The sequence below is a fragment of the Chiroxiphia lanceolata genome, chromosome 2, assembly GCF_009829145.1.
Source record: "Chiroxiphia lanceolata isolate bChiLan1 chromosome 2, bChiLan1.pri, whole genome shotgun sequence".
NCBI classification, from domain to species: Eukaryota; Metazoa; Chordata; class Aves; order Passeriformes; family Pipridae; genus Chiroxiphia; species Chiroxiphia lanceolata.
The window spans coordinates 27,059,806-27,079,064 of record NC_045638.1 but is presented as its reverse complement, the minus strand read 5'-3'; the positions used below and the strand labels follow the sequence as shown (position 1 = coordinate 27,079,064).

Genomic DNA, 19,259 nt, shown 5'->3' with positions numbered 1-19,259 from the left:
GTCAATATCCTAACACAGGCATGATTCACAGAGGATTTGTGGCTTGGATTGTGCTAAATTGGTTTAGCCGATCAGTCCTCATATCCTGACATTGAGAGGAGGAAGTGCTGGCCAAATGCATTGTTATGATTCTTTCCAGTCTCACAGTGCTGTAGTATATGAGCCATTTGTTTTTCTTTGTGTGTTTCTTATTTTATTTTTCTAAATTTGGATGTGTGCAGCAGCTAATGAATTCAAAACAGATAGAGATGGCTAAATTCACTGCGACTGAATATTAATACATGTAGAAGGGCCCTAGTGAAGGTTGGCAGATATAGCAGCTGGGAACAGAAAGTGAGGATCTGAATATCTGATTGAAACTTTTAAATGAATTTACATAACCAAAACTTAAGCAACTGAGATTCAGAAGCGTTAAGAAAACTACATGCTGAGACAAGACTCATTAATGATACAGTGATTGTTAAAGTTATGCGTGTCTCATAAAAACATGGGTAAGTTTGGTATATACCTCTTACAGATGGATGTGACAAATATTTTAACCAATTTGCATACCTGATCCAACAGCGTATTAATGCTACCAGCAAAAGACAAAGAGCAAGATTTTATTTCCATGTCACTTCCACTCTATACCTATGTATGAGATTACATGGTTCCCTTCCTAATGGGAGTTACCCACTTAGAAGAGCCAACTTCACTTCTGAATTGTCCTCTGGTGCCAGTTGGAGGGACAGGTGAATGGTGAGGGTGCTCACATATACATTTGTTTTCAACTTATGTATACTTGTTCTACCCTGATACTGTCACTTAGGGCACTGTGAGCAGTAGTATAAAAGCATTCTTTAGCTTCAGTGTGTGACCCTGCAGTTGCTGAGGTTGCTGTCGGGTGTGGTTATTGCTAGTTCAGATTTATCATTGTCCTTTTGGCTTCTTTTCATGTTTATATTCCTGTTATCATGTGCACGCACACCAAAGTTACCTTTGTCTTAATTTGTAGACTAGGCTACATAGGGTACTAGATAGACCCTCAGGCCGCTCACTCATACATGGGAAAATCACAAGTGTAATGTGTAATTGTAGTTTTAAACACATACTAGAAAGCGAACATAAATATTAAACTCTCAGTATACTGCAAATGTTTTGTCAACACTAGGATTTTGCTGGGTATTAGTTAACATCTTAGAAAACACTTGTGTGTTTTTATGGACCTCCAGTTCTATCCTGCCTTCATGGTGGAAACCCAGAACATCTCTCAGACATTACTTGTTCTCTGTGACAAAATGAGCTGCTTCAATTCCCCTTTGCCACTATAGATCAGCAGGTATAGATCTTAATTTACTAAATGTGTGAAAAATTATTGTTTGCCTGTCTGAGGACAGAGAACAGAAATCTGTGATGTGCCGCAGGCTGCATCTCCCTTCAGTGTTTTGGTAACATTCATGCTGCTGTTCCTCAGTTCCTCTCTGTTGGTTTTTTAACCTGCAGTTCAGCCCCCTGAGTGAAGGGAGTGTGGCTTTTTGGTTTTCTGGGAGTTGGTTTGTTTTACAGTTTTTCTCCTTGCTCACTTTGTATTGTTTTTTTTCCAGTAGTGGTTAATGGCTTAAGAAAGAAAGACCAACTGGTTTTGAAAGCCTGAAGTCACTTCTCATAGCTAGCTACCCCTAAAGGTATCTTAAAGATACTGGTTTTTCAGTTTCCAAAATTTCTTGACCCTAAGCCTACTCCAGTATATGAATAGTGGTTATACTCCTCTCAAGCCATGTTGTTCAATTACTTGTTTTGCAGACATAGATGAATGCGCAGCATCAGCAGACATCTGTGGAGAAGCTCACTGTAAAAATTTAGTAAGCTCGTATGAATGTCTTTGTGACGCAGGCTACAAGTATGATGACGTGAAAAAAACTTGTCAGGGTAAGCTCATGAAATAACATCATGTTAGCATTTATTACATAATTTAAAGCTGTAAACCCCCCAAAATTTAGTTTCAGGCTTCAGTAAAAGCATTTTTCTTTTCTTTTTTTTTTTTTTTTAATCTTGCTTACACACTGGACTTCTGTTCCATCTCTCTAGTTGGGAGTGAGTTTGCAGATTTCAGTCACCTCTGAGTTCATCAAGCTTGCAGTGGTCTTTGAGTTCATAGGGTTTGCAGTTGTCTTGGAGTTCACTGAGTTTGCAGTCAACTTTGATGACTTGAATCAAGCTGTACAAGCCAGAGTACTGAGATTTCTTGAATTCATGACACGTGCAAGATCTGATGAAAGCTCAGAAGCATCTGTGCATATTGCTGTCTCTGGACAAGAAAAGTTACAGAGCAGTAGCTGTTCTTTCAAAACCTGTCTTGTGGTATTACTCTGAACTATGAGCTTAATATGTGTTGGAACCATGCACGGTTCTGCTGGCTACACTGCCTGCAAGCTTTCTCAATGGAGTAAGCTTTGAAAGTATTCCAAAACTAGCATTGTTCCCTGCCTTTTGTCTAAGTTAATATACTGGCTCAAATCACACGCCAACCAGTCCTGCTGAGCTCTAAGTCTTTACCTCTGCCTGAAGAGATCCCTGTGGACTGTCAGAATTTGTTTTCCTGCAATTGTTTGTGAAGCAGATAAAAGAAGCCAAAAGAAAAAAAAAAAAGAAGAAAAGAAAAAATGAATGAGAAACTCAACTTTTACTTGCAGTCCCTCAGTTGAAGGAGCAGGAGCCAGTCAGCACAGGCATAGCAGAAGGGAGGAAGTCTTGTCTAGAAGTTAAAGCCCAGGGCTCTGCTCCAGCAGCTTCCAGCCTTCCCACTGATTTGGGCAGCTGGAATCTGTCTGTGAAAATAGCTTTGTACAGATGCTAATTCTCACTCTTCTCTCCTGTAAAGATGTGGCATAGGGTAAGTACTGGCCACAGAGCACTTGGACATGCTCAAGGGGAAGGTGCTATGAAACAGCACTAATAATGATTCCCCCCCACCTCCCAGTGATTCACGTTTAAACAAACTCACTGTTTTCTCCTCTCCTCTTTGCTGGTTTTGTGTAGATATAGATGAATGTGAAGAAAAGCTCTGTGAACAGACCTGTGTCAACTCACCAGGGAGTTATACCTGTCATTGTGATGGCAGAGGGGGAGTGAAACTTTCCCAGGATATGAATACATGTGAGGTATGTCAGTGTTTATTGCTGTAACTGCAGAACAGACCTTTTCTTTACATTGCAATTAAGAATAACTGATGAAGCTCTGGACTAAAGTCATTTGAGCCAAGTGAACAGCAGGAGGGAATCCTATTGGCAAAGTTACATGAGCTGGGGACAGTAGGTCTCCTGAAAAGAAATTTTCTCCTGAAAGTCTCTCTTTTCCAGCTCCTCCTGTCCCAGATCCAGTGATAGCCCTGCCAGCCCTCTGTTTGACTATGAGTTATGTTGGCTGCACAAGCTTTTCTGAGTAAGGTCCACTAGGTTGGTGCAAAGGTCTAAGGGCCTGTGGCATAAGTTATGGACCAGCACTTGCATTTGACACTTTCGTCCTCCAGGCATTTGAGGTGGATGGGCTTCAGTGGCACAGGCTGCCTCTGTGGTAACCTACCAACAGCATGTTCTTAGCACATCTTTTTTTGCAGGCACAATGTGGTAGAAAACCTTATGCTCTACCTTATGAATATGATTTCATCATGCAACAGGAAAGCATTCCTCCAGGGCAGATAGTGGGGGGGGAGGAAAGAAAAGAGGAAATGTTCTCTGTACAATTGCATTTTGAGAGAAAAAACATTACAGTGCACTATGTATTGTATTAATTAATGATAAACAACCTGCCCTCATTGCAAGTTTGTACAACATCTCTTAGTGTGAAAAAAAACAAACGAATTCTATTTCTGAGAAATAGCACCATACGATAGTTTCAACATTTCAATTGGAACATTTGTCAAAGGCAGCAAGAAGTACAAGTGTCCAACAAATCTCTAAACACATTTATAATTATATTGAGTTCCTGGTTTTATTGTCCAGATGGTTTTCTTCATCTTCATCCACCAATCGATATGAATTTCAATAGTTCTGTCTTTATATGTATAGCATCTACATGAGAAAAGAAGTGGAGACATACTCTTTGATTCTCTTTCTGCTCTCTGAGTAGAATAAGCACTCGAAAAATGTGTTTTGATTATAGAACATCATACCATGTGTGCCTTTTGCTGTTGGAAGAAGTATTAAATCCTTGTACCTGGGGAGGATGTTCAGTGGCACTCCTGTGATCAGGCTGCGCTTCAAAAGGAAACAACTGACGAGGTGAGGACAATTTAGAATGACAGTCAAATGCTCTGACTTTGATGAATGCAAGAGTGTTAAGTTGTTACAATTACAATTAGTCCTACATTCACCATTATTTGCTTGGATTATGGAGTCTTGTAAGGCAAAACATTATCCAAACCAGTAATTGAGAAAGCCAGCCTTGACCACAGAGCTGTTAGGATAATTACTGAAGTACAGTATTGTATTCTTTATTGATGCTATTTTAAAACCTGTCTTCACAGCTTAAGTCTTTCAGGAGTGCATTAAAAACTAGCGTGTTTTAACAGAGCTTTGTACCTGCTAAAATTGATGCTATCTGTATGGAAAGTACTCTGTGGGTTTTGAATTCTGCATAACTAATTTATTTCTTGGCACCTGTGTGGTCAGACTTGTGGCTGAGTTCGACTTTAGAACCTTTGATCCTGAAGGTATCCTTTTCTTTGCTGGAGGCCATCAAGACAGCACATGGATAGTCTTGGCATTGCGCAAAGGACGGCTAGAGCTGCAGCTGAAATACAATGGAATAGGGCGTGTGACGAGCACTGGACCCCTTATCAACCATGGCATGTGGCAAACGGTGAGTTCAGACCATGGCTTAGGTCCAACCACTTCTTGGCTTGTTCAAGATGGGTTCTGGCAAGTGCAGATAGACTTTGTGTATTCTTGAGATGCTTTTCCAACCTATCTATCCATTCAATGCACACGAGTATGTTCTACATTCTAAGGTGAGAATGGGATGTTCTTCTTAACAAATTGAATTATACTTTATATCCATTGTAATACAGATTGCATCACTAATTTGGACAACCAGAGCAACCATTTGCACAAACAATGTCTTTGAAATACAACAGTGCTAAGCTGACTTTATGTCAGCTTGAGAAGATGCCATCTGGGTGAGGATTGGAAGGGAGTAAGAGGGAAGGAACTATGTCTGTTCTTTTAAGGAAGTTTCCAAGTGTGTTTGGTCTATGGGGGGATGTGTGTGGTTGCTTTTGTTCATTTGTTTGTTTGTTTAGTCAAAGGGCTCAGATCCTCTGAGGCCTTGACAAATGTCTTATGCTACAGTATCCTTCTTATAAAGTCTTCAAGTTTGTTTATATACAAAATAGACAATTTCCCTTGTAAATATATTGGGGTCTGTTATAGAATCATAGAATCATCAAGGTTGAAAAGACTTTTAAGATCATCAAGTCCAACCATCAACTCAGCCCAATCATTGTAACCCCTAAAATACTCTGTTTACTAACAACATAATCTCATGAGTTTGTAAGGATTCATGTTCTTCTTGATGCTCTTGCAGAACATTGCCTGGTGATTTTGGAAGCATTATGATCATTACTGTTTGTGACATGATCATTAAAAACATCCTGTAGTGTGATCCACAGTAGATGGGCAATTTATATATGCTTTCTCACTTCTGCCTTTTCCTCTCCTTTCATTTTTTTCTTACTTAATTAGTTCTTTTAAGTTGGTGTGCCTCTTGGGGAGTGGGCAGGAAGTTCTCAGCTAAGTCGCACATGAGACAAATGCAGATACTGGTAATTTTCTGATTTACATTTTTTAGTCTATAAAAATTATACGTTAAAGAAATAAGCAAGGTAGGAAAAATTTTATTCCTGATGCATAAATAAAGAAGACCTTGCATGCCATCACTGTCAGCTATTGACATTTGGTAATGTTTCCAACAGTTCCGTTACTGTCAGTGAAACAATTGTAGATTCCAAATGAAGAGCTGTAGAGGTTCGGTGAAGTTGTAGATAAAAATGTGTGACATGCTGTATCTTTACATGTAGGAATAGCCTCAAGCCAATTCTTACTGAATTTATGGTAAAATTTCTAATGGTTCTGCTATTTTGAAATACGACAATTGTAATTTTCTGCAAAGAGAGGATGGTGATGGAAGATGCGAAAAGCGGAGTGGATGCCACTGGCTGACTTGGAAGTCACAAAAATCAGCAGTTACCAAGCTAATACATTTAATACTAGAGCATAACATACTTCTTAAATGCCAGACTTCATTATGAAATAATTACAAACTATCCAGTGTTAGTTTGAGGGGACACAGATGAAATGTATTTCTTCAGGGAGAGAAGGCAGGATGATAAAAGTAAGTATCATGTTTAGGCAAAAATTATTTGCTTCCGGCCAGCCAGCAGTGTCAGGGCTCTTATCCCAAGGTACCATATTAACCAAGAAATTGCCTGGCTGAGTTGTTAAAGCAACACACTGCACATTTTCTGAGAGGTTGTATAAATCCCCTCAAAATCCTTCCCCAAGGCTTTTTGGGACAGTACAGATCTAGCTGTGGGTGCCATGTGGTGCAGGTGGACAGGACCCACACTGATGAAGGGGTCGGGGTGCCCTTGCAGCCAGCAGTGCTGCCCTGCACATGGGTTGAGCAGGGCCAGGCAGCTGCCAGAGACACAACATGGCATAAGTGGAGGAGAGAGCAACATGCACTGCTGGCACAGGAATGCTTGCCTGGAGCAGGTCAATGGTCATAGTTCTGGCAACTGTGTCCAGAAGTGAAACTGCTTGATACGGGCTAAAGGCAGAGGGATCCACCCACAAATGAACAGCAGCAGGAGGAAGGAGCCTTTAGTCTCTTGACTTCATGATTGACTCGCCTCTGAGTCTTGGGATCCTGCTTGCATAGTTGGAGTGCTGTTGATTTCTCCTTTCTCTGCCCTGTTTTCTTATTCCTTGCCTTCACCCTACAGGTACTTGGTTTTCTTCTGCTTGACATCCAGTGTCACCCATCTCGAAATGCCATTTAATCTATATGGCTGAGTGATACACCTATAAATATGTTCCTCCATTTTATCCCCTCTCTCTTTTCTCCTTGGCATGGTTTTTAATTTAGGAAATCCTGTCAAGGAGCGGTTATTCCTTTTTGTCTGTCTCCTTTTATAAAACATGTAGCCACACTTTTCATTTTAAGTGTGGACTTTTCATTTTAAGTGTGGACTTTTCATTTTAAGTGTGGACTTTTCATTTTAAGTGTGGACTTTTGTGTGCTTTTCAAGCTCACCTTCTGTAAAGCACAACCCCAAAAACATTCAGAGGTCACAGTCCAGACTCAAATGCAATTTGGGAGCTTTAGTCTGGGCTTCAGCTTGCACAAAATCAAGCCTTTAGTTTTGGTTAGACCTTAAACAGAGGAGTTTGGATACTTGGGAGAACTTTATAGGGGTTATAAGAAAATAGTAATTTCACTATTCAACTTTCAGCAGATGGAAAAACAATGGATATTTAAAAGCAAAACATATGAAAAAGCAGCAGCAGCATATGACTTCTGGTCTGTTGAGCAAATGCTGCATACTTTTATGGAAATATGATGGCATTTTCAAAACTTCAGCCCAGTATTTCTACCTAGGTACTTTCTCTGATGTTGATTCCTTCTAAGCTATTTTTAAATGAACATTGAACCAGCATTGAAAACACAAACAAGCAAGCCTCAGAAAAGACTTCTAATGTAGTTATTTGTGCATAAATCCAGCTGGATAAAGTGGCACGTATGAACTGATGATAGTAGAGGACACACTCGCCTTCTGTTTGTTTTGCATTTCCAAAAACAGTCATCATTTTGTCTTCCTTTCAATGTTCAGTTTAGTAGCACTCTGAGGACACAGTATGGTTAGCAAAAATAATAACTTAACTACACTGTTAAATGTCAGGACTGAGGGTTGAGCAATCACAAGCAGATTCATATTTGGCTTTAACCCTGTGTCTGGCTGTAGCTCTGTCCCTTTTCAGTGCTGTCCACTTGCTTTTCAGCAAAGAGCAGATTGGATAGCTCGTAGCACATTGCCAGCCTGAGTGTGAATCCAAAACACAAAGCTGACTGCCCTTATGGCTAACCATAGGGGAACCCTTTGCTTTAAGAACTGCACACCTGAATATCCCCCAGGATACTAACTACTGAAATACTTCCCCTTTTGGTTTGTAGATGATGGTGGTGCACCAGCAATTAAGCTTTGAATTTAAGGAACAGGAGCTTAAACAGCTAGAGGGCATTGTGAAGTAGGCAGAATGTTATTTCCCAAACTGGAATTTATTAAGAGTTTTGACAGGGATTAACCCCTCCTCTGATGGAAGTTTTCACTGATTTGGGTTTACTTGTACTACTGATCAGAAGCAGCAAAGAACTCAGAATAATTTTTTTTTTATTTCTATGTTATTACTTGCTACACAATATAATAAAATTTTAGAAGGCCCTAAATTTTGGTGGCCCTGCAAGTAGCAGGATTTCTTCACAGAGGAAGAACAGTATGGGCACTACTGCAGACAGTATTTCCTCATTCCCATTTGCTCTGTGACTGCCCAGTGTCTGTGCTAGGAACAGGGAGACAGTCTGTGCCAGTTCCTGTGGCACTCCATACCTGGTGCATTAGGGCAGCGGTGACCATGACACCAAGCAGCGGTGTCCGAGTGAGTTTTTAGCTAGATAGCCTGTGTAGCTCATCCAGTTGGGTGGCTGCCAGGACATGTTCCCACCAAGTGGACTTTACAGCCTGCCAATGCCCAAAAAAAACCTGTTTGAGACTGGCTTGTGTGTCTCCATGGAATGCAGTTAGGAGGTGTAGGTGCCACTTCAAACAAGCAAGCTTCAGACAAATAAATTCACATCCTGTGAGATATGGCACAGAACAACACACCAGGTGTAAACAGTGTTCTAGCAGTATAAAGCAGACTCTGCTGGAATTCACAAGAGAAGAAAAAAGGTTGATGAGAGGAGAAAAGTCTGTGAATAATCTTTTCAACTATCAAATTAACTGGATCTTTATTACTGAAGACTGAGGTCCAAAAGGAGCGTCCAGGTATAAATCTGCTCAGCCCTGTCCTCATTTGTATTACAGCCACAGAGCAAGAGCTCAGCATGGCTGATAAAAGCAATTTTGGGACAGCTACTCAAAATGCAAAGAGAAGGATGCTCAGGACCTGACCTGCTAGCAGGGAGAGGGAAAAACAAGTCTAAACAGCCTCACAAATAGATAATTGGTTCTATAGAGTGGCTCACGGGTGGAGGCAGCATCTGGGTGTCCCAGGAGACAGTTGTATGGATGAAGAGTGAGTAAGTGGAATATCTGTCACAGAGTGGGAAGAAGGTTATGAAATAGCAGAGGTGCACTCCTTTCTCCTTCTCTACAAGAAGATTGGGTTATCTTCTGCTACAGCCACGGAACACCCTGTTGGTAGCAGGACCCAGGTCCCAAGACAGCAGAATCTCTGCTGCTGTTCAGCAGCCTGGTGCATCATCTTTATGCTTTGCCTCCTTCTCTCCCTCTGCAGAGATGGATGTTTTATTGTGCTTCTCTGTGCAGCCTGGTCATAATTAAAATTATAAAATTTTTTTGAAATTTCAGTGGTAATAGAATCTTCCTAGAAGTAGCTCTTTGGAGACATGGAGGGAAAACTTGCAGAGGCTTTTTTGATAGAAAAGCTATTGCCTATTACATGTTTTTATTACCATCTCAGAAATCACATCATCTGTTGTTCTTTTTGCAGAGGTCAGCATTCAAAAACTGTGTCTGGAAGGCCTTCTGCATTATATTCCACTGGTCTAATGAAAGCCATCTTGTCTGTCTTTCCAGCTTTTCTTTTCACATGCAGTTTCAATAAGAAGATTCTCATTAATAACTTGTTATTGCATTTACATTTTGCATAGAGCAACCTGCATATGTCACATAATCATTCCATTCATGTTTTTCTATTCCTGTTTTGAAGTAGCTGGACTGTCTTCACTGTTAGGGTAACTGCAGGTTGCTTTCTAGAGTAAAGATTTACATATCAAGGTCAAATGTAACTTAAAAGGTAGACAAAGAGGCTTGGGGACAGAAAATATTTTTCTGTCTTGGGTGGGATCTGGTGGGATCGCACTGGTGGGATCTGTCCTGTAGTTGAGGCTGCAGATATTAAGTTCTTTTCATACTGAATTATTCAATTTGGAATTTTATTTTTCCAGATCTCTGTTGAAGAACTTGAAAGAAATTTGATTTTGAAGGTCAACAGGGATGCAGTTATGAAAATAGCTGTCTCAGGGGATCTGTTTACTCTATACAAAGGAGTGTATCAGCTGAATTTGACAGTAGGAGGCATTCCTTTCAAAACAAAGGACCTTATTCTACCCGTAAGTATAGCACGATCCTTCATGCTGCTTTGTATGCCGGAAGGGCTTGATTTCATCTTTTCTGAGAACAGTTCAGCCTGCCCTGAAACAGGTAGAATTGTCACCTTCTGGATACAGCTTTCTCTCCATTAACTGTAGCAGGAGTGTAAGCTAGCAGCAAAGGTGAGACTCCTGATTTTTTGATTGGTAAGTTTGGGTGAGATGCATCCCGCCTGTACAGTTAGGGCACAGCAAAACTGGAACACATGGCAAAATTCACTGTGGTCATATGGGCTTGGAGAGCATGAGTGCCCCTGGTGGAGGTGGTCAGTGGGCACCGTCTCTGTGTGAGGGTGCCATTGTGCCTACTAAGTCTGGAAACAGTGTCAGGGCACTTTTTGTGTTGCAACCAAAGTTTGTGCTTCACGTGTATTGTATGACCATTTTGCTGCTTCTGTTTGCTGTTTCAGTTTAGTGAGACCTGAGGAAAAATAGCTGCTTGTTTTTATTTATTTCCTCCTAATTAAAGTAGGTCGGGCATATGAATAAAAAGTTAAGGCACTCCTTTGGGTGAGATTAGATGATTACTACATTTCTGAAATAGCTGCTGCTCAGGCTGGTTTGAATGTCTGCCACACACAGAGTTAGCACCTTGAAACTCTAATTTGCATCTCTTTATTTCTAAATGAGGTGACAAGCTTGTGGCTTGTGACTGGGAGTGTAGTAGCTGAGGAAGGCTCCTGTGCTTCACAAGAAGTCGTTCAGGGCCACTGCTTGTCTGAAACAGTAAGGTCAGGGTGTGGTCTGAATCTAGGATTGAGAGCCAAAAACTTCTCATGTTTTTATCCTGGCTCAGACACTTAATTCTCTCTCTCCTTCGGTTAATTGGGAATAATGGTGCTGATTTAGAGGCTTTACGTGCTGTCTCATGTTTTAATGCTGAGATTTCATACAGGGTAGCCTAACTAGAAGCTGGAAGGAACAAGGTGTGTGAAGAGTGGTGTGCCTGTCTTGTGGCTCAGGCATCCCTCCTTAAGCCAGAACCTAAAAACATACTGTGATCAGGTCTAATGTCTGTCTTGTGTGTCATGCAGGCTGTTTGCAATGACACAGAGGATTGGGGGTTTTAACTTCCAGTTAACCTCCAGCATTCACAGTGCAGAATTATGGGAGTTACAGAGCTTTGGTGACAGAGCTTTAGAAATAAGTTGCACTGATTATCTGCATCATAGGGGAGATTACAGAATCAATACAACCAAATCAGCACCTGCACTAGCTAGTGTCCTTCTGTCCTGTGGAGACAAGCTGAACTTAGGGGAGTTTCCTGGGGAATACTGAACACTCATTTGCTTGGGGTTGCAGGATTGAGATTGCTGCCAATTAGTTTGCATGTGCATAATGCGTCAAAATTATTTCTCCTATTTAGTATCGTAATATAACTCAGTATTTCTCTGCACCCAGTTCTTCTTCACTGAACAGCAGTTTGAAGCATGAGATATTGCTTTATCTTCCTAGATAAACCCTCGGCTGGATGGTTGCATGCGGGCATGGAACTGGCTGAATGGGGAGGACACCTCTATCCAAGAGACCATAAAGATGAATGAAAAGATGCAGTGCTTTGCTGTAGCAGGACGAGGGTCTTTCTATCCTGGCCGAGGTTTTGCTGTGTTTAATCTTACTTATGGTAAGTAGTTTGGTTTTATTTTAATTTCTGACCTCTCGTCCTGCTGTTAACCATACTTGATTTATAAACAGTGTAAAACTTACGTGTATGCCAGATTCACTGTTGATTGATGCACAAAAGACTGGCAGCTGTGGATGGAGAGGAATAACTAAACTTGTGATTCATAGCAAAGGAAGTCCTATGTATGATGGTTAGAACTGGTGTGAATATGCCCAGCATGGATTAGGTTCGCTCTGTGTAGCTCCAGTAATATATTTCACATCCAGACTGGTTCTAGCTCATCCTCAGCCCAGAGGGGCTGAGCAGCATCTCTGCCAGCAGCTTAGGTGCTTCCAGTCCTTACCACTGTTTCTGCTCAATAGGGAGAGCTGTAAGCCATAGTGCTGTATCTTGAGTTTATGATGGACAGAAAAATCAATATTGTCTGTAACAAAATGTCTGAGGGGGTTCACTTTTAAGCATGGGATGGCATTAGTTACACTTGGGTCAAATGCACTAAGCTGATACAAGCTGAATGAAATTGGTATAGGTAGAGTAATAACAAATTTCAAACGCAACTTGTCCATACTAATGTAGCACTCAGAAAGGCACCTTTTTATTCTAGATTATTGTGTTTGTTTATATGTGCGATCAGCTGTCAGTGTTTTTGAGCCCACACAAATGCCGACCACCTGTTTCAGCTTGGGGTGTAAGTCCTCCTCTGCAGGAGCCATCTGTTCATCATTATGTGGATTTTTCTGCTGTGCCATTGTAAGTTAGGGAATATCAGCAGTCTGTCATATTATTTAGCACATGGATTCAAAAATGACAAAGTAAAGACAAGCATCTGAAGTGCAGATGACAACACTCAGCAGAGATAAGGCCTCAGTACCCGCATTCTTTTTTTCTTCAAACAATAATTCCCTATTTTGGTTTTTTTTTTTTCCTTCATAATGGTAAGCTTTATAAAGAATGAATTATTGTATTTCAAGGTGTGGTGAACCAGCAAAGATAATACTCCTATGAAGGGAGGTTGCAGGAGCAAGATTGAGATCTTCCTGGTGATCAGGAAGTGTTTGGTTAGGTAATGAGTGTAGTATGCTTACATAATTTTTCAGTTTAATACAGACTTTCATAGAAATGTTTCTCATGTGTCATATTTGGACTTAGATTCCTCAGTGATCTTTGGGCAGTCAAGAATGATTAAAAATTGGGTGCCCTACCTTGCAGCAGTTCTTTGAGTGTGTTGCATTGACAGCCATGGGAATTTGAGTATTTCTTTGGGATAAAAAAGCTCAGCATTATCCTCTGACATTCTGAAAAGCAGCAGAAGGCAAAAGATAACAAGAGGAAACTGATGCCATTTTCTTCTCTGATTTTATGTCAAGGTGCTTTGGAATGATTTTTTTTTTTTTTAAACAAAAGAAATGTAGCAATCCCTCCATAGGCTCTTCTCTAGGGAGAAGTTGCACAGCCTACCCATTTTACCTGTTAGTCCTGTGTGTGTCCTGCACATTTTTTTTTTCTGCAGTGCAACCTTCTTCTGGAAATGAAACCAAGAAGAACTGGGAAATAGAAGTAAATGCTGTAATTCAACCAGCAACAGATACTGGTGTGCTGTTGCTCTAGTTACGGAAGAAGCATCTGTCCCTTTATCGCTGTCTCTGATTGACTATCACTCCACAAAGAAACTGAAACAACAGGTACAGACATAAGCATTTTTCTAGAGAAGGTTCCTTGCTGTTTTCTAGGAACTGAAAATCATTTTCAAAAACAGTTATCAGGTTTGCTGCCTGCCTATTTGCCCCACCAGTTCAGAACATGGTCTGAGACAGCAGTGCTTAGCTGACACCAAAGTTCTGCCTCTTATGGGTATGTGTCAGACACTATTAGGGGGCTCTTTGCAAATGTGCTCTAGGTAAAAGATGGAACTGCTCTCTTCAATGCAGTTCCATTTTGCTATTTTTTTCTGTCACAGAAGCTGTTTAGTGCCATAAACCAGAGATTTCCATTCTCTAGAGCTCATCAGTAACAGTCCCAAAGTAGCCAAGGCTTTAGGTGCTGTGAAAGGCCAGTTATGATGGACTGCTGAAGCTACTATTTAATAGTATTCATAATAAAGGGCTAGATTCTGGCATTTCACAAGGGTAAACCAGGAATGATTTCACTAAAACCCATGAGCCAATTTTTCATTTATAGTCAGCTGACAGCTCCAGTCGGCTTGGTTCCAGTGCAATGTAACAACCACTTCAAGACTCCCTAAGAATTCTCTCTGAGAAGACACTGGTTTCAACCAATAATTAATCCACTGGTTCATTGGTTTTTCATCTATGCAAATGAGTTCATAACACAATCAACAAGAGTAATAAACCTAATTTTCTGGTGGCTCTGCAAAATCTTTGTAATAAAGGCCACAGTGGGGTCATCCTGGTACTGGATAAGTGTGGCTAGTATATTTCTGCTCACTGCCTCTTTTTCTTTCTTTCTCCTGCTGTTTAGTTTATCACTGTGGCCTTGGAGAACATAGTTGTATCCCGACTGGCAATAAATCTCTGTGATAAGAAGGAACACTCTGTGGACATCCTCCTCAAGAAAGATCACTTATCCCTGAAGGTAGATGGGATAGCAGGAGAGAGTGAACTAAGCATCTCTGAGTTAGAGGACAGTCTGTCTGTCTTGGAGAGCTCTTTGCAATCACCGGTGAAGACATATGTGGGAGGATTGCCAGGTGAGCCTCCAGTTTTGTACCATGGACCACAGGCTCCCAACTCGCCTTCCTGAGCTGGACACCAGGAAAACCGTTTCTGTTTGTGCAAGTTGTGAGCCTCCTTCTCTGTTTCTTCTTGAGCAGGCTTTGTCTGCAGTGCAGGCACATGACCATAACAGATCTGGGGTTGGACTTTTCTTGAAGGATTGTGTCCTTCTGAGGACAGCTGGAGGCAAAAATAGAAAGAGGAAGTTTTGCTTTTTCAGCAGTAGGAATGATTTGTCTGAAGGATACCTGTAAGCAGGATCATTATCTTAAACCTGGTAAAATCCATAGGAGCTGGACCACAGGCCCCTGCAGTACTTCATTAGTATAATAAACCTGTGAGAGCATTCCTTGAGAGGAGTAATAGGGCCTTGCATTGTTTTGACTGAAGCTTGGGAAGCCCAGTGTGGTGATTCTCCCTAGCTGATGCTCTCTTTGAACTGATCACAGCACTCCACAGTTAACAGATTGCCTCCCAGCAAAGGGTATGTAGGGCACAACCAAGGGCATACCACCATTTATAGTTTCTCTGGCTTTTCAGCAACAACAGGGCTTCTTCTGAGAGGTCAGTTTGCTCCTCTGTTCTGAACCTGAAAGATCAGACTTTTATCTGAATTGTGAATTTTGGCCAAGTTTGGGAGTTTGTTTCTTGTTCTGGCTGAACTGGTTTATCAGTCCCTTCTGCTGAGGAATGCAGTTCAGGAAACACTTACATCTCTGATGCACATGATGCCAGCATCTAAGCAAAATCTTGCCCTTACTTGCCCACGCAAGGGAGAGGCAGCAACATTGGCCTCTTAGTAGGTGCTGAAGCAGTCAGGCTGGAACAGGGTGGCTGAGGTGCCATGTGTACTAGGACACATAGCGTAGCTTTTCTCACCATGAACAAGAGTTTAAAGAGTATTTATGCTGATGATGTAAATGGCTCCTAGTCACACCTAAAGGGAGGAGACCACATACTCTGGGAATTCACACACTGGTAGAAACAAGCTGAAGCCCCAAATGTGGCATTTTCCAGTGTCAGATTGAATTGTCCAAGCTGGCTATTGCATAGGTAAGATAGGACACCTACTTTCTTTTAAGTAGCTCTCAGATGCACAGCAGAGGGTTTTATAGCTCAGAAAACAATCCCATTCTGTCCCTATCCCAAGTTCTCTATGGTTTGGTTAGACTGACTGTGCTGGGTGAAGCACAGTTTTAATTATTCAGAACTAAGTGTGAGATACCATAGCTACGGCTGTTTAGACCCAGGTGGCATCTGGAGGTTTAGCTACTTTCCCCCCTTTGATCTGTTTTGCTCAGTAACGGGAATTTCTGCCAGTGATCTGCTTTTGCCATTGAGAGGAACGCAGCACTTGCATCGAGAAACCTTGTCATTTGCCAAACAAATAAACATTTCAGCACTTTAGTTGGATTAATCATTCTGAGTTAAATAACTATACCGAATGGTCAGATCTAAGTGAGTTTGGCTCCTTCAGATTTTGAAAACATTACGTAGTTTTTGGTTTTCCTGGCTTCCATACCCAGTGGAAAAGAACAAAGTATAGTGGTCACATTTAATATCTTTATTCCATTTGCCACAAATAAAGAAAGAATTCTGGGGTCCAAGTATGTAATATGTCCCATCCTCAGTACAGCTAATATTGCAAATGTGGAAGAAATAGTATGGAGAGTTTCAAGAGATAAGAGGGAACATGTAGGCATTTATTACATTTTCTGTGGTCTTTTCAGTTCTGGTAAATCCTGAATTGTATAATTTATGTGATGCATAGGTGTTTTTTTTCAGGAAATGTGCATTCCACCAGGTGAAGGAGCCTTTAAACTAATCTTCCGAATCTTTACAGGACCACATTTCAGACAGATCCATTTCTAATCATAACAGAAAATTAAATATTTCACCTGATTTACAACTGTAACACAAGGAAAAAAATTTGGTTTTGATAGTATCTTACAGATTCATCTGAAAGCCCACACTGTCTTTCAGTCAGCCCTGTGGCACATGTAACAGCAGTCTGCATGATTCCTTAGATGAATCTTCAAGGTGTTAAGCCACAACTTCAGCTTCTTCTGCATCAAAATTTAGTTTACATTCATGTGAGGTGTTACGGAGATGCCCCCTTCTTTTAAGCAGACTTCAAAGATAAAATTTGGGAAATGGGGAGGAATAGGAGATAGGTAACTTCTTAAGTTCTTAAGTTAACTTCTTAAGTTCTTAAACTGTAGTTTAAGCAACTACTGAGCAATGTATTTCTCACCCAGGAAGCTGAAAAATTTCTAGTATCTCTTTGTAGCTTACAGATTCCCCACAAATCTTTCTCTCACTCAGTCCTAGACACACTTTGGGCTGTGTCTGATCACATCAGCCTCAAATATGGCCCTGCATGTCTCCAAGCAGAACCTTTTAAATTTCATATAATCTTGGGTCAACAGGACAACCTATTGTTCGAGTTGTCCTTGCTTCGGTGTAAGGATAAGGGGTTCATTTAGCTACCTGCATCACTGTGACGTTAAATAATCTCTGAGACGTTTAGTATTTTCCACTGCACAACCAGTTTGATTGGGTCAGCTTTGAGTTGTAAATAAACTAATGACCTTTGGGGAAGGGTAGAGGACACAGCTCACATAAATTTTCATGTTGTTATGTTACTGTGTGGGGTTTTTTGTTTATTTAAGGTCAGTGTGTATATGATGTTAGAGAAGTTACTAGTAAGATTGACTAATTTCTCTAGTCTGTTGGACTGTACTTGGTGTCTTTTTCCTTGCTATCTGTTTTCTGCCTCTGATAAACTGAGTGAAAGAATGTCACCAGTGAATCTCCATAGAAAAAATTAGTCTCATTAGTCTGACCAACTCAATAGATGCATTCCAACACCTTTCTGGTGAAGGCCAGCAACCTCCTTGTGCTGATACCTAGCGTAATCATGGTAAAGATGAGTCCAGCAAGCAATGGAGGCTGCATATAGGAGGTGCTTTCCTGTCATAAAGTTCTTTCTATAATCTTTTGGCAGCTATTTCGAAGAGAGGGAGCATTAGAGGAAGGTGTAACAGCTCCACTAAAGACAAAGTAGAGGGTTCAGAGATGGAGAGGGGGGAAGATATCGAGATGGAAAGCAGTGTGAACACAGTTGTGCAAGTGGAGTGAAGCCTTGCTGCTGTGCAGCACATGGTTTTATCAAGACTGGAGGACTTGCAAAGACACAGAGCAGCTGAGGAAGGGTTCATTCTGGGAGAAGGGCTTTTGTGCACCAGAGCAGATGGTGTTTTCCCCATGTCTGGGATTGTGCTCTTGCCTTCTGGCGAGAAAGGCAGGGGGGAGGTAGAAATCCTGGGGTGGAGAAGAGGTGCGCTTAAATTCGTTGAAGTAGTAGTCATCTGAGCATAGGAAGAGCAGGTATTTATTTAAAACCAGCCATGAGAGATCTTTGTCCTCTTTCCCACAGACGTTCCTGTCACTTCTACTCCGGTCACCGCGTTCTACCATGGCTGCATGACTGTCAAGCTGAGCAACAAGGCACTGGACTTAGATGAGGCTCTCTACAAGCACAGTGACATCACCTCACATTCTTGTCCTCCAGTTGAGGCAGGTCTGTAGGTACCACTACAGTGCGAAAGTTTTATACTCAGAAACTTTCAATGCTTTTCTTTTTTTTAAAGATATAAATTATTCAGATCTACCGCACTGCGTGTATAGTTTCTCTTAAACACTGAAGTTATGTAGGAGCTACTGATCCTTATGTCAGATTGATTATTGAAATACTCTTTGCTTTGAGGTTTAAAGGTTGTAATATATTTGTAAATAGTTCAGAAGACTAATATTAAATAAGTCAGAAGTACAGAATATACCAAAAGCGAATGTTATCTTTAGACCGTAAGAGACAGTTTTATCTGTAATGTGCAAAACATGGTAATATATGAGTGTGGACTGGAAGAAAAATAATAATTCTGTATTTTTTTTTATTACCAAACACTGCTTTCTGATTTGCAAAATACGAGAGAATAAAATATTTACATACAAGTTTTTAATTTACCTGTACTGAGATTTTTCTGTATTCTGGTATTTGGAGATAATGACTCAGATTATGCCTGATGTGGAGATTACAGTAGTGGGGGAGTGCTGTTTGGTTGGTTTAGTTTTTTGTTTGGAGGTGGGGGGGGGGTTATGTGCTTACATCTGTATTATATATCTGCTCAGCTGGAGAGCAAATGGTTGTTACTATTCTTATTGCTAGAATTTCTCTTCTCTTTCTTTCTCTGAAAGAAGACTCAGTCGTGACCTTTAGAAAACCTCTTGGTCAACAGAAAACAAAGTTGGGTCAGCAGGAAACATTTAGAAGAAACAACTCAATAAGTTGAAAGCCACATGGCTTTTTTGTTGATAGCCACTGAAGCAAATGATGAGGTGTCGAGAATTGGGGAATATTATCTGCTGATGACATATTTTTGCTGCTGAACTTTTAGGTTGGCTCACTCCGT

At 40.9% G+C, this 19,259-nt stretch overlaps 1 protein-coding gene across 1 annotated transcript in view; it reads left to right on the top strand.

The window, feature by feature from the left end:
* The window catches only part of GAS6 (growth arrest specific 6), a 41,584-nt gene extending 22,775 nt beyond the window's left edge, over nt 1-18,809 (top strand). The window contains 10 exon segments of the mRNA XM_032679331.1: nt 1,783-1,908; nt 3,019-3,140; nt 4,141-4,259; nt 4,650-4,839; nt 10,228-10,392; nt 11,887-12,055; nt 13,566-13,658; nt 13,661-13,737; nt 14,534-14,762; nt 18,227-18,809. Of these exon segments, the coding sequence (XP_032535222.1) occupies nt 1,783-1,908; nt 3,019-3,140; nt 4,141-4,259; nt 4,650-4,839; nt 10,228-10,392; nt 11,887-12,055; nt 13,566-13,658; nt 13,661-13,737; nt 14,534-14,762; nt 18,227-18,378 (1,442 nt within the window). The 3' untranslated portion in view covers nt 18,379-18,809.
* The last annotated feature ends 450 nt before the right edge of the window (nt 18,810-19,259 follow it).